The sequence below is a fragment of the Macaca nemestrina genome, chromosome 9, assembly GCF_043159975.1.
Source record: "Macaca nemestrina isolate mMacNem1 chromosome 9, mMacNem.hap1, whole genome shotgun sequence".
Lineage (NCBI taxonomy): Eukaryota > Metazoa > Chordata > Mammalia > Primates > Cercopithecidae > Macaca > Macaca nemestrina.
This window is the reverse complement of record NC_092133.1, coordinates 128,156,536-128,171,289: the sequence shown is the minus strand read 5'-3', so window position 1 is coordinate 128,171,289 and position 14,754 is coordinate 128,156,536. Positions and strand designations below refer to the sequence as shown.

Sequence of the window (14,754 nt, the reverse complement as noted above, 5' to 3'; positions counted from 1 at the left end):
GATCTGAGGAGGAAGAAGTACCCCTAGGAATAGGGAGACCAGGAGGATGTGAAAACTGTGGCTATACACCAGAGAGGAAAGAATTCATGGCAATTTATTGAGCTATTCTGCAACTCAACATGTGCTCCATTCTATCTTTGTTGAGCTATTAGCCTACTGTGTCCGTGTAGCTTAAGATGCAAATGTACATTAATGTACATTTTTGAAGAATGGTTCGGGCTGGGTGCAGTGGCTCCCGCCTGTAATCCCAGCACTTTGGGAGGCCGAGGCGGGTGGATCATGAGGTCAGGAGATTGAGACCATCCTGGCTAACACAGGGAAACCCCGTCCCTACTAAAAAAATACAAAAAAATAGCCGGGTGTGGTGGCAGGCCCCTGTAATCCCAGCTACTCGGGAGGCTGAGGCAGGTGAATGGCGTGAACCCGGGCGTGGAGCTTGCAGTGAGCCAAGATCGCGCCACTGCACTCCAGCCTGGGCGACAGAGCGAGACTCCACCTCAAAAAAATAAAAATAAAAATAAAAAATAAAAATAAAAAAAGAATGGTTCAAACTCACTCTGAAACTTTTCCCCTAGAAGTCTACATTTCATGTGGTGTATTTTGATGTGAGCCCTCACATCCCACACAGGTAGTCAGGCAAAAAGGCAGAACAAGGAGTGACTAGTTTTATAAAGATCATCCTTAATGGCAGTTGGAAGAATATCCGACATTATCAAGGCAAAAGGCATATGAAGGATGGTCTCGTCTTTTTAGTTAGAGTTATTTGTTGTTCATTGAACAAGCCAGCTTGTCCGTGAGCATATGGTCAATATCACAGAACAGGCATGGAGTATAGGATATGGATAGGTGTAAATATTGATGAAACAAGTTCAGTCATGAATCTCTCCACTCCCATTGTTTTTCTGATATATTTTGGATTTCCTTTGTTATTGTTTGTGGGATTTTATCTTCAGCGTAACAATACTGACCTCTTAATAAATCCAAGAGCACAGCACTTTGAATGGAACACGACACAAACTAGGCCTCATATTGGTTGTTGCCTGAGTCTGGGAAGTTTCTCTCCTCTCTACTCCAATAATCATTTGCTAGAAGAATCCCTTTCTATCATCTTGTCTAAAATGCTGCTCTTCCCCTGGCTTCCCCAGCACAGGTCTCTCCCTCCTTTCTTGTCTTGTTGTATTTTTTGTATCACTTTTCACTGCCTGACATTGTATCATAAACACATTTCTTTACATGTTTACTGTCTAGAGCCAGTTCCTTGAACAGAGGGCTTTTTTTCCTCTTGTTCTTTGCTGTATTCCCTAAACATAGAAGAGTTAGTTTAGTGCTCTGTGTGTGTGTGTGTGTGTGTGTGTGTGTGTGTTTTAAGAAATCCTGGCCGGGCACGGTGGCTCACACCTGTAATCCCAGCACTTTGGGAGGCCGAGACAGGCGGATCATGAGGTCAGGAGATCAAGACCATCCTGGCTAACATGGTGAAACCCCATCTCTACTAAAATTACAAAAAAAAAAGAAAAAAGAAAAAACTAGCTAGGCATAGTGGCGGGCTCCTGTAGTCCCAGCTACTCGGGAGGCTGAGGCAGGAGAATGGCGTGAACCCGGGAGGCGGAGCTTGCAGTGAGCCGAGATCGCTCCACTGCACTCCAGCCTGGGCGACTGAGCAACACTCCATCTCAAAAAAAAAAAAAAAAAAAAAAAAAAAAAAAAAAAAGAAAAAAAAATCCTGCATTGAATAAATACTTGAGTCCTATGATCTACAAAGAACGCCTACTTTAAAGCTATTTAAAATAAAATCCTTATTCCATGGACTATCCATTCAGCTGACATTTGTTGTAATCTGAAGAAGTGTCTGATTTACTTCAGTATTTCTAAATAGAAAGCAATACTCTTCTCCTTGTTAAAAATCCTCACTAAAAGCCATCAGAGTTAAAATGTCCAAGCCAGGTGTGGTGCCACACGGCTGCAATCCCAGCACTTTGAAAGGCTGAGATGGATGGATTGCATGAGCTCAGGAATTCAAGATCAGCCTGGACAACATGGCAAAAACCCCTCTCTACAAAAAATACAAAAATTAGCTAGGCATGGTGGCACATGCCTGTGGTCCCAGCTATTTGGGAGGCTGAGGTAGGAGGACTGCTTGAGTCCAGGAAGTCAAGACTACACTGAGCCATGATCACACACATTGTGCCATGATCACACTATTGCACTCCAGCCTGGCTGACAGAGTGAGACGCTATCTCAAAAACAAACAAACAAACAAACAAACAAAAAACAGTTCCGTTCCCAGTACTTTAGGTTTCTAAATCTCAGTAGCCTCTTTGTTAACCCTCTAATATCACTAATCTGTTTTTTCTCTCATTTATTTATGACATTTGATCATAATCTTCCCTACATTAATATTGAATTTTAGAAACACTCATGCAAAAGGGGAAAAATTTATAGTTTTAGAGATCAAGCTAATTTGGGATTTAGTGGTTTTTTAAAAATCAATATCCTGAAATCAGTCACTAGAATGTTCTTTCTACTACATTTTCCTTCCAGTATGGTCTTGTGAATTATCAAGAATAAGAATGAAAATCCATAGGTTGCTTATCAACAAATCCCAGTGATCTATCTGGCACACTGAAAACTGCAGGAGTTAATTAAAGGACTCCGAGTAGATGAATCCATCTATCCATCCATTCACCCGTCCATCCATCCATCCATCCATCCATCCATCCATCCATCCATCCTTCTGTCCGTCCGTCCGTCCATCCATCCATCCATCCATCCGTCCATCCATCCATCCATCCATCCTTCCGTCCATCCGTCCTTCCGTCCATCCGTCCATCCGTCCATCCGTCCATCCGTCCATCCATCCGTCCATCCGTCCATCCATCCTTCCATCCATCCATCCATCCATCCATCCATCCATCCATCCATCCATCCGTCCATCCATCCATCCATCCGTCCATCATGCTATCCCAAGTCTTGGGTATTCCACAGAGATAAAGTGATTAAAACACAAAACCCCAAAGATGACACTCCCAGGTTTGCTTTAAAGACTGCTTGGCTGCAAGATTCCTGGAACTGCCATATGAGATTTGAACTCTAAGTATACAGAATCATTTTGGAAAAAAGGATTAAACCTCTTAAGCAGAAAGGCATATCATGCAGACAATCTGCATACACAGCTGGTAAAGAAAGAAACAGCCATTGAGAACACAAGCCAGACAGAAATCTCAAGTTGAACATATGCCCAGGTCCAACCATGCTAGCTAACACCATTTCAGCAATAAACAAGTAGAGTGGGGAGTGAGCATTCTTTAGGACACGGGGTGTGAATTTTGAACAGCAACTGACACCTTATGGCCTAAAATAAGGAACCAATCAATTCTGCAAAATATCTTAAATCAGAAGTGTTCTAAAACACAGATCAGTAGAATTCCACGCCTTTGACCTGCTGTCACATCAAGACACCTATAAGGCTGACGAAAATCTTTACTTACCCCCAAAGCTTTTTCCTTGCAACCCTGTAAGTTTTCAATGGTGTTTTGAGTCTACCTGCACTCCTGTCTACAATAGAAAGGCGCTTGAGCTAATGTCACTTTCAAGGAATAAAATTTGCTTACTGTTCCGGCAAGGAGAGAACTCGGCATAGGCGCTGAAGTTCTGAATTGCTACATAGCAGGTGCCAACTGGGTCCTTTTCTGGCGTTGGTTTAAGAGTTCTCCAGTGATATAAAGGAGCACAGGCCTAGGAAACATCAAAGACAAAAAAAATACATTTTTGCTGTAGGTTTCTCATACTATAGTTTTATTTGATTTATTGGTGTAACAAACGGTTACATTATTGGGTGAATAAATTGGCCTCTAGCATGCTAATGAGTACCTTAGTCATCAGAGGTAATTACTTCCAAAAGTAATTTTTTATGTTAATACACTGTAGAATTGGTGAAAATTAAATACATGCAAAAAAAGGAGTTTTCTGACAATTTTTTTTTGAGACAAGGTCTTGCTCTGCACTCCAGGCTGGAGTGCAGAGGCCTGATCACAGCTCACTGTAGGCACAATATCCTGTGCTTAAGTGATCCTCTTGCCTGAGCCTCCCAAGTAGCTGGGACCACAGGCACACACCACCATGCCTGGCTAATTTTTCTTTCTTTCTTTTCTTTTCTTTTTTTTTTTGTAGAGATAGAGTTTCACTAGGTTGCTCCAACTGGTCTCAATCTCCTGGGCTTAAGTAATCCTCTTGTCTCAGCCTCCCAAAGTGCTGGAATTACAGGGAAGAGCCACAGCACCTAGACCCCATAGAAATTAAATTTTTTCTGCCCCTAAAGGCAAGCAGAAAATAATTCCTAAAAGCGAGTAACTCATATTTCTTTTCTTCTTTTTAATTGGACCTACATAAAAGCAAATGATCATGTAAACAGTGAATTAATCAGTGTGATGTCTTATGAGAACAAGTTCCTTTCTGTGTCTAATTATTGTTTTTGAAAGATGACTTTCCAAAGGATGCAAACAAGCTAGTAAACTTCTGTTTTGTGACGCCCCCTAGTTTATCACCGAAGCCGCATCTTATGACTTTTAAACAATGACTTTCATCTGGATGCGCTTCTCCATTTTCACAGTGTTTTTGGCTTGGTTTTTCCTTTCGTGGTTTTTATTCAGGGCAAAACTGAAAGTAAAAGCATGTTGTGCCTGTTTTAGCAATTTTATCAGGGATGATCAGAAAGTCAGTAAGAGAGCATGTTAATGAGCTACAAGCATTTCAAGGCATTAAACACGACAGGTGAAGCAATTCGAGTCTGTGGCCCTCCTTGTTATGGAGAAATGTATTGAGATAAACTCCAAAGGCCTCAATCTTTTTGAGAAAGGAGAGTTATCCAAATTATTTCATAAATGCCCTCTCCATTCTAAGGTAGCAAATAACCAAAGGGTTAGAAACCAAATGTCCTGGGCTTATTTCCAGCTAACCTATAGAGTGGTAAATTAAATAATGTTGCATACTGTACAAATATTTGCTCACACTTTGGAACCTTTTTTGGAATTGATTTAACTGCCTACAGGACTTACATATGAAGGTTTGCATATAAAACTTGATTAATAGATGTATAACATGTTGAATTAAATGCATGCCTGTCAGATAGAAGTTGAAACATAATTTTACAATACCAAATGATGCATTTGTTTGTTATATCTTTGCTTTTATGATTTATAATTTGTCATATCAGAAACTGATTTGACACCTCACCCATTCCTTTTCATTTTCAGAATGTTGCTTTAGAGAAAATAAGACATACTTTATATCATTGCCTATGACCCTTTTTTTAGGAATACATTATGGTGAAAAGAGAGAACTGCTTCTGAATTAGTTTGCTTGATATCAGGAATATTATGGGCAAAAATGAATTTAAACAACAGCAAGGAAAACATGATCTGGCTGTTTTTGCAGAAGTTTAGATTCTAACAAGAGCACTGTACGGAAATCCTCTTCAAGGAAATGAAATAACATTTTGTTAGGAATGAAGAGAGGAAATAAACGTGTATAAAACATTAGCATGATTTGGACTTCCGTTTTACTTGCCTGAATCTTCTGTAAATATTGTACCTGATTCTCCAAATACTCATCTCTAAAGACAGAATCCTAGAACACAGAGCTGCTAGCCTGCCTTCTAACTTGATGGTATTGTGTCATACTTAATTCCAGAGAAGCGAAAAAAAATCCCAATTTGAAAGTGGTCTATGCTTCCAAATGTGTCCTTGGTAATTTGGACCAATGTATAACTACTTTTAGTAAAGGTAACTCCTAGTGTCAAATAAATTACCCTTCTACAACTTCAGTTTTTTGGTTTTGCCTCTCTATATATTGTAAAGTCTTGGCCAATACCTCAAAACTCTGTAACTCTTCTAGGTTCCCCAAGTTATCTGGTTCATAAATTCAGCATAAGGTGCAGTTGCAAAAGCACAGGGAAGTCTACGTCGTGAAGCATTCACTTGTGTAGCTTGATCTCATCCAACTGGCCTCACCTTCTGTTTCACCAAAAGGCATTTCATGCCACGAAAATGCTTTCCAGTGTTTGTCTGATGTTAGCTCTAAAAAGTTACTCTTTTTCAATCTGCTCAGTTTCACATTGATGTGAAACATACTGATGTGATATACTTAGGCTTTGACTCAAATCTGCTATGTATACTCATGGTACCTGGATATATAAAATGATACTTCTGGAGGCAGGATTTTACAGTTATAAAATTACATCATATAGGAGAGAATTTAAATGTTCAATCTGCTAAGTTTCAGTGTTCAAAGAAAAAATTTAGCTTGAAATATACTCTGTATTATCCTATTTCCCATCACATATTTTAGAAAATGCATGCATGCCAAAAATTAATCACTTTTATTATGAACATGGTGTATTATTTTAGTTTCCATTGTTTTGAGGTTTTCTACAATTATTGAATAAATATGCAACTATTATATGTTGCAGATAAAATTTCAAGACACAAAAAAATCAAAACTATCCAAAAGATTTTTTAAACCCCAAACAGTTATTACACAGAGTTAATTTTTCAACAGCAAGTCCCATAAGTCATATACCACCTTAAAAAGTGCTTACCAATTCTGGAATGTAAAACTTGTATTAATGCAAAGACAACCGTACAAAAACTATATTGTAAATGTTGGATTTCTTAACTAGAGAGGGCTATATACACTTTATACATTACCTGTTTTATGTCAAAATCTTTTTGGGGTTAACCACAGACTAAATAAAGTAAGGCATTTCCTTTAGATACTTATTCTTATTAAATCATAATTCAAGTAGCTTTCAACAAATCCTAAAAGCCAAAGTTATTGCTTTATTGTTGTAAGGAAATTAAAGCCAATAGGTTGAAAAATTCCCCAAACTAAAAAACACTTCCAGATTACTTCAACAGTCATTTGCTTCTTGATAACTTAGACACGTATCATTGCTCAGAACAATAAAATAATAGAATTATAAAGTCATAGCACTTTGAAGCTGAAAGATTATCTATTTGGGAATGAGTGTTTTTACTTTAAAAAGTATTAATGAACTCAGAGAATCATGCAGTCAGCCGTTTAAAAATTATGAAAGACAGTTTTCCTTTCGGTGGAAAAAGGATCAATGAAACCAAAGCAGATTAACTTAGCCTTCTTATGGGAATAGTCCTATTTTTCTGGTCAGATTTTAAGTAGTCCCTAAGTCAGTCTTAAGCAGTATGTTTTACCACTTTAAGATTTAGCTTTTACTTTTCTTAGTTGTTTTTGAAATATTTGAAAATATTTAACTGCTTTTCTGGAAAACAGGCGTTATTTCTGATAACTTTAAACACTAAAATACATTCTTTAATTTTTAAGCATTCAGTTTCTTTTAAAATGGCAACAGGTTTATCACTGAAAGTCTAACATGTTCCTATAGGAAAGAGCTTTCCTAAACATGAGCTTTAAAACTTTGCAGTGCACGCCGTATTCCAAAGCAGCAGCACAAGCCCACGGCTCATACTCACCACAACTTTTCCTTTGTGAGCTTTCACTGTTGCTCCAAACCACTGATTGGATTTAAACTCAATATGTTCTTTGGTTCCATTAACTCTGATCTTTCTGTTGTCTGACAAAGAAGATGTGAATAGTTAATAATTTGTAAAACATGGCAGCCAATTAAAACACATAATAAATTTGTACATTAAAAATACTTGAACTAATACCAATCCTTCTCAAACTCCTCCAAAAAAATTGAAGAGAGGCTGGGTACGGTGGCTCATGCTTGTAATTCCAGTAATTTGAGAAGCCGAAGCGGGAGGATCATTTGAGTCTGGGAGTTCAAGACCAGCCTGGGCAACATGGTGAAACCCTGTCTCTACCAAAAAATACCCCCCTAAAAAAAAGCTGGGCGTGGTGGCTTGTGCCTGTAGTCCCAGCTACTTGGGAGGCTGGATGAGAAAATCACTTGAACCCAAGAGGTGGAGGTTGAGTTGCAGTGAACTCAGATCGTGCCACTACAGTCCAGCCTGGGCAACAAAATAAGACTCTGTCTCAAAAAAAAACCAAAAAAAAAATTGAAGAGAAGGAAATAATTCAAGGGCCAGCATTACCCTGGTACCAAAGCCAGACAAGGGCATTACCAGAAAAGAAAATTACAGGCTAATATCCCCAATAAACATAAATGCAAAAATTTTCAACAAAATACTAGCAACCCAAATCCAACAGCACATTAAAAGGATAATTGATCATGTTTAAGTGGGGTTTATCCCTGGAATGCAAGGATAGGTCAACATAGCAAATCAATAAATATACTACCCACATGAATAAGATGAAGGACAAAAACCATATGATCATTTTAATAGATGCAGAAAAAGCATTTGACAAAATTCAATATACTTTCAACATAAAATCTCTTAAAAAGTTAAATATAGAAGGAATGTACCTACACACAGTAAAACCATAAATCACAAGCCCACAGCTAACATTACACTTAGCAGTGAAAAGTTGAAATCTTTTCCTCTAAGATCAGGAACAAATGCCCACTCTCACCACTTCCATTCAACATAGAACTCTAAGTCCTAACCAGAGCAGTTGGTCAAGAAAAAGAAAAGACATCCAAATCAGAAAAGAAGTTAAATTGTCCTGTTTGCAGATGACATAATCTTATATATAGAATGCCCCAAAGATTTCACTAAGAAACTATTTAAAATGATAAAGCCGGTAAAATGGCAGGGCACAAAATCATATAAAAATCCCATTTACGATAGCATTTAAAAAATACTTAGGACAGACGGCATCGGCCAGATGGAGACTAGAGGTGCCTAACGCTTGCTCCCTTACAAAAAAGGACCAAAACAACAACAAACAACTGCATTGCAACCAGACTAACTTAAGGAGATTACTGGAGTACAGCAAGGGAGTGGCAAAAACCCTGTGAGAATAGAAACTCTGGATGGCCGCAGAGAGAGGGGAACATAACATCTTGCCTCCACCATTTCATCTCCCAAGTCAGGATGAACTCAGAACTAGGAGGGAAAAGAAGAACAGGAGGTCTCCTGAGCCCCATCACTGTCATGGACACCTGCAGTTTGCTTCGGGAGAATTCTGCAGTCCTCAAAAGCCCTGAGCCCAGCTGTAGAGCAACCTGCAGTTCACACAGCGGAGCAACTCCAGAGATGGAGCCCACTTTGTACCCCACTCCTGTGACCCAAGCTGTTACTGTACTGAGCCATCTGGAAGCAGGAGTCACTGCTAGAGTGCATCCTGCTCTGGGGGCCACTAGCCTCTGCATCCCTCCATCCTTGAGCCTCTGCCAACATTGCACTATCCTCACACACACACAGCAGTGCCCCAATCCCCAGCCAGTCTGCTGCAGCTCCCTATGCCCTGGGCCCTTCATCTCCCCATCCCAATTGCCGTTGTGCCTTGCTGCCAGCTACTCAGAGCATGGGCCCAGCAGAAAAGCCGAGTCCAAACCCACAGAGGAGCTGCACCCCTTTGGCACCAGAAGCAACCTTGTGCTTTGGCCCCAGAGAATTGGTGCTTTGGTGCAGAGGAGCAGGTGTGATTCTGCACTCAAGCCCATGTTTTGCCCACCCTCTCCAGGAAACATAGCTTTCTCTGAGCTGTATTACCCAACCTTTGGGCCAAATGGCAGCACACCCACCTCCCTTAAGTGCTGGAGCTCAGCCCTCCATAGTGTGAGCTGCTGAGGCTCCCCACTCCCTGGGGAGCGAAGCCAATATTGCACTGCTCCCTGTCCCCTGGTGTCCAAACTACCACTGCACCCTACCATTCATAGGACTTTGCTGCCACTGCACCCGGCCTCACAGAGCCTGGGCCACCGGTGTCCAGCACTCCAGGGTTCAAAGTCAACACTGTGACTTAAAAGTGGAAATCCTCTCATTTGCCACAACATGGATGAACCTGACGATTTCATGCTAAGGCATGAATATTTTGTGCCTGAAACAAGCCAGGCACAAAACCACAGATAAACATGGAACTACCGTATGATCCAGCAATCCCACTACTGGGGATATATTCAAAGGAGATGGAATTAGTATATTGAAAATATATCTGCACCCCCATGTTCATGGCGGCACTGTTCATAAGTGCCAAGGTATGGGATCATCTTAGGTGTCCTTCAACAGATGAATAAAGAAAATGTGGTGTGCATATGATGGAACACAATTTAGCCTTAAAAGAAGAAATCATCTCATTTGCCACAACATGGATGAACCTGAGGATATCATGCTAAGGCACAAATAATTTTGTACCTGAAACAAGCCAGGCACAGAACCACAGATATTGCATGGTCTCACTTACATGTGGAATCTAAAAATGTCAGACTCATAGAAGCAAAGAGTAGAATGGTAGTTACCAGAGGGTGGGGAGGGCAGAAGGCATTGGGGAGAAGTTTGTCAAAAGGTACAAAGTTTCAGTTGGGGTGAACAAATTATAGAGATTTATTGTACAGAGTTGACCAAGAGAATAGATTTTAAATGTTCTTAATATACACACATATACACTAAAGGCAACCATGCTAGGTAATGAATATATTTATTAGCTTGATTTAATTATTTCACAATGTATAAATAGCTCAAAACATTACATTGTACACGATAAATATATACAATTTTTTTGAGACAGGGTCTCTGTTACCCAGGCTAGAATGCAATGGCATGATCACAGTTCACTGCAGCCTCGACTGCCCTGGGCTCAAGTGATCCTCCCACCTCAGCCTCTCAGGTAGCTGGAAATATGTGCACGCCACCGTGCAGGGCTTTTTGTTTCTTTTTTTGTTTGTTTTTCGGTAGAGGCAGGGTTTTGCTATGTTGCCCAGGCTGGCCTTGAACTCCTGAACTCAAGCAATCTTCCTGCCTTGGCTTCCCAAAGTGCTGGGATTACAGGTGTGAGCCACTGTACCCAGCCTTATACAAATTTTGTCAATTAAAAAAAAAAACTTGAGCACCAATTTTCATATAGAGGGGGATTTCTCATTGATTAATCTAAGTTGGAGCATGACTCCCACTAGATAAATATGACATGAAAATATGTATTCAACCATGACATTTCACAACTTAAAAGAAGCATTTTCTTAAGATTTGCATTTCAGAGGTAACTGTCTTGCAAACTTAGTGTAGACTCCGGTATCCTTGAATCTGCACTTCAGTTATTGATTTCATATTGAAGACCATATATTTATAACTACTCTAAATATTTCCAAATCTTTCCCAATAGTGAAACACATGGGATTCTGCCTACTCTGAAGAACAGAGGCTTCCCAGCATGTGTTAGCGGGAACCAGCAGGAAGGACTCCAAAGTCTTGGTTTTTAACTGAATAACACATGTCTACACAACCACAGTAGATAACACCCCAACACAATTGTACATACACTTTGCAGATGTCAGCATGAGTGGGGCCATCTGGGTAGAAACTCAGCCCAATTATAACACACTTTAGTCCTTAATAAAAAGCATGCATCTTGGCCAGGTGCAGTGGCTCATGCCTGTAATCCCAGCACTTTGGGAGACCAAGGCAGGTGGATCACTTGAGGCCAGGAGTTCGAGACCAGCCTGACCAATATGATGAAATCCTGTCTCTACTAAAAATACAAACATTAGCTGGGCGCGGTGTTGCACATCTGTAGTCTCAGCTACTCAGGAGGTGGAGACATGAGAATTAGTTGAACCTGGAAGTGGAGGTTGCAGTGAGCTGAGATTGTGCCACTGCACTCCAGCCTGGGCAAAAAAGTGAGACTGTCTAAAATAAAATAAAATAAAATAAAGCAAAGCATGCATCTTTTCTTTCACTCTTGATTTCACATTCAACTATTTCACAAGTGGTTCTAATTGAATAGTTTTAACTAGAGCTTTATCAGTAATAGCTAATGAATTTCAAAAGACATTTGTACTAGGGCATCTTATTTGTGTGTTTCCTGTGGTATGCATTTTATTTTTCTTCCTTGACTTTATAAAAATGCATTACAAAATAAACTTTTTATTCCTATTAAGTGAGGCCAAAATAAACATATAATTAAACTTTCAATGGAGTTTTCTTATGATTGCAGACTGTTTAAAGAATAAATTATACATACTCAATCTTAACCTAAAATTTACATTTTGACATGTTAGTAGAAAATCATGAATTTCCCTCTTAAATATCTTATGCTTTTGATGTTTCCAGATGTTTTTAAAAAACAAGTTCTGGAAATCCTCACTCAAAGTGCACATGACTAACAAAGCATTACAGCATCTTACAGTTTATAGCTTAAACTGGAAAATATAGACATTTCTATTTATGTCTAGGCAGCTTGGAAGATGATAGAATTTGAAGCTGAAGGTTCTTGCCGTCAATGATTAGATGACCTTGGGCAATTCATTTAATCTTTTGCAGTTTCTAGTTCTTCTGTAAAAAGAGGCTGAGAATAGCTTCCCCTTCTCCTCCTGCACAGGTGGTCGTAAAGTCACGAAGGTTCCGTGAGATAAGTGAGCATGAAAGTTCTCTGTAAATTGGGAAGTCATACAACAGAAATCTTGTAGCGATACAGCTGAAGGTCCATAGGGTTTTTTTTTTTAATCTCTAAATTAGAGATAGCTTAAGATAGTTTAAGACAGCGTAAGTCTGTGTTTTGGTATCGCAGTTTAGTATCACCAGCTTAAGATATCCCCACTTAAGCTGGGATGTTGATGTTGTACAACAGAAATCTTGCAGCAATACAACTACATGAAGGTCAATGGCTTTAATATATACTTATTTTTAAAAATCTATCTATATTATATATAAAAAATATAAAAAATATATATGATATATAATATATTTATATTTATAATACATCTATTATATATAAAATATATCTATAATAGATAAAAGTATATCTAATATATTATAGATTTATAATATATATCTATAAAATATATAAAAATAGAGATATAATAATATATAATATAGTGAATATAATATTTTATGTATTTATTAATATACATTATAATATATAATAATTATATCTATTATATATCTATATATATCTTAGGAACCTAGAAATTCAACCTAAGTCCAAGAATTCAAAAGAATCTCCCTGACACACAAGTATAATATGTTGTTAGTAGTGACTTGTGGCACTCAGGAATGAAATTATGATACCTCACAACATTGTCAAGGTGGCTTAGATTACACACAGGGAGAAAGTACTAGAGTGGTCTTAAAATTACGAAACTACAAAAAAGCCATGAAAAGAAGACCAGTGCCTCAAAAATTCAAATAGAGTTAAAGGAGATCCCAAAAGGACTTCAGAAGAGCTGGCTTCAGTGAGGAAGGAAATGAATTCTAGGGAAAAAAAAAGAAGCCACAGGAAGAACCGGACCTTCCTTTGCTGGTTAAAATTCTGTAATTCTGCCTGTGTGATTCCCAAGATCTCTTTTCTGCCATTATAGGGTGAACTGTGTAATAACTTGATTGCAAGTGTCAACTTGGCTATTTTTCAGTAATATATTTCTTCTGGACTAAGGGTATAAATGAATGGCCTTCATTAATTTCATATCCAATCCAGGGATTATAACAGAACAGAATTCCACTGTCCCAGGTCTCTATGTACTGAGACGAGTTTTTAATCTGTGTGTATCGTCCTCTCATTGACCTTTGAAGTCAACAAATCACCTTTCTAGAATTCTGTTTTATTATGTCAATAAATTATCTGACTTTGAACCTAACATTGTATTTGAATCAGATTTCAAATAAGTAAGACGTATGTGGGTTGACTGTGAAGGGTGAGCTTTCCCTAATTTCTTATTTCCCTTTTCTAAGCAAGGTTCTTTCATGCCAAATAAGCGGACACACTGCTCATTACTGTGTCAACCTAGTGCTCAATGGACCTTTGATGCGTGGAGGATGTTTTTGATTTAATTTGATCTGACCTTTAGTGAAAACTACTTCCAAGTAATGTCTGTCAATACTCAGCACTGTGTCAGCCCTTCCAGTCTCTTTTCTTTATGGGAAGAACTGAATGTATGGAAAATACATTTCTCAGACTTTCTAAGGAGCAGGATTCTGAATGAATGAGAGGCTCAGGAGAGATTTGAGAACCGGGAAAGAAAGAGAAGCCACGTTTTCTGGTGACAGCCACAGGAAGCATGTGGACATCAGCGGTGACAGATGTGATGTTCTTCCAGCAGCTCCCAAATATCCTCCTGACAATCACCTCTTTGGTCCTTTGGACAGCAGAGATCAAGTCCTGTGATCCCTGAACTTGCACATTCCTTGATCTGCAGGTAGCAACTTTCCAGACTTTCACACCCTATCCTTGCCGACGTCCATGAAAGCCTGCCAGACTCTGCGTGAAATTCCTTCCTAGTTGTAATCCTCAATGTGCTCTCTGTTTTCCTAACCAAACCTGCTGACTGACATGGGATAACACATTTAGGGTAGGGCCGCATGTCCTCTGAAGCAGAAGGAAGGCATCGGGTTACCCTGGGAGGACTGTCAACCCCACAGAACGCACAAGGACCAGTGGTTCCAGGAGACGATGGAGCCCATTAGTTACCTAAGCAAGTCTCTCAGCATATCACAAACTATGGAGAAAGCAAAGGCAAAAGCTCAGAAAAGCTTTTATGGTGGCTGCATATATTCTCAAGTTTTCTAAGTGGCAGGAGGTGATTAACAAAGCTAACAAATGAAAACCAAAGTGAAAAATTTTCAAGAAAAGGAGGAATATGTCAGAGTCCCCAAATCAATGAGAAAAAGACTAAAATTCAATAGAAAACAATGTCTAAGGATC

General features: G+C 39.1%; 1 protein-coding gene across 2 annotated transcripts in view; it reads right to left on the bottom strand.

The window, feature by feature from the left end:
- LOC105488206 (integrin subunit alpha 8) overlaps nucleotides 1-14,754 on the bottom strand; it is a 193,407-nt gene that overhangs the window by 153,219 nt on the left and 25,434 nt on the right. For both annotated transcript variants that reach the window (XR_011608242.1, XM_011752068.3), the window contains exons 3-4: nucleotides 7,506-7,606; nucleotides 3,612-3,735 (exon numbers count right to left, since the gene is read on the bottom strand). Coding sequence is in view for 1 of the 2 variants with exons in the window: in XM_011752068.3 (XP_011750370.1) it covers nucleotides 3,612-3,735; nucleotides 7,506-7,606 (225 nt within the window). In the remaining variant the exon portion in view is untranslated. The remainder of the gene's footprint in view (nucleotides 1-3,611; nucleotides 3,736-7,505; nucleotides 7,607-14,754) is intronic.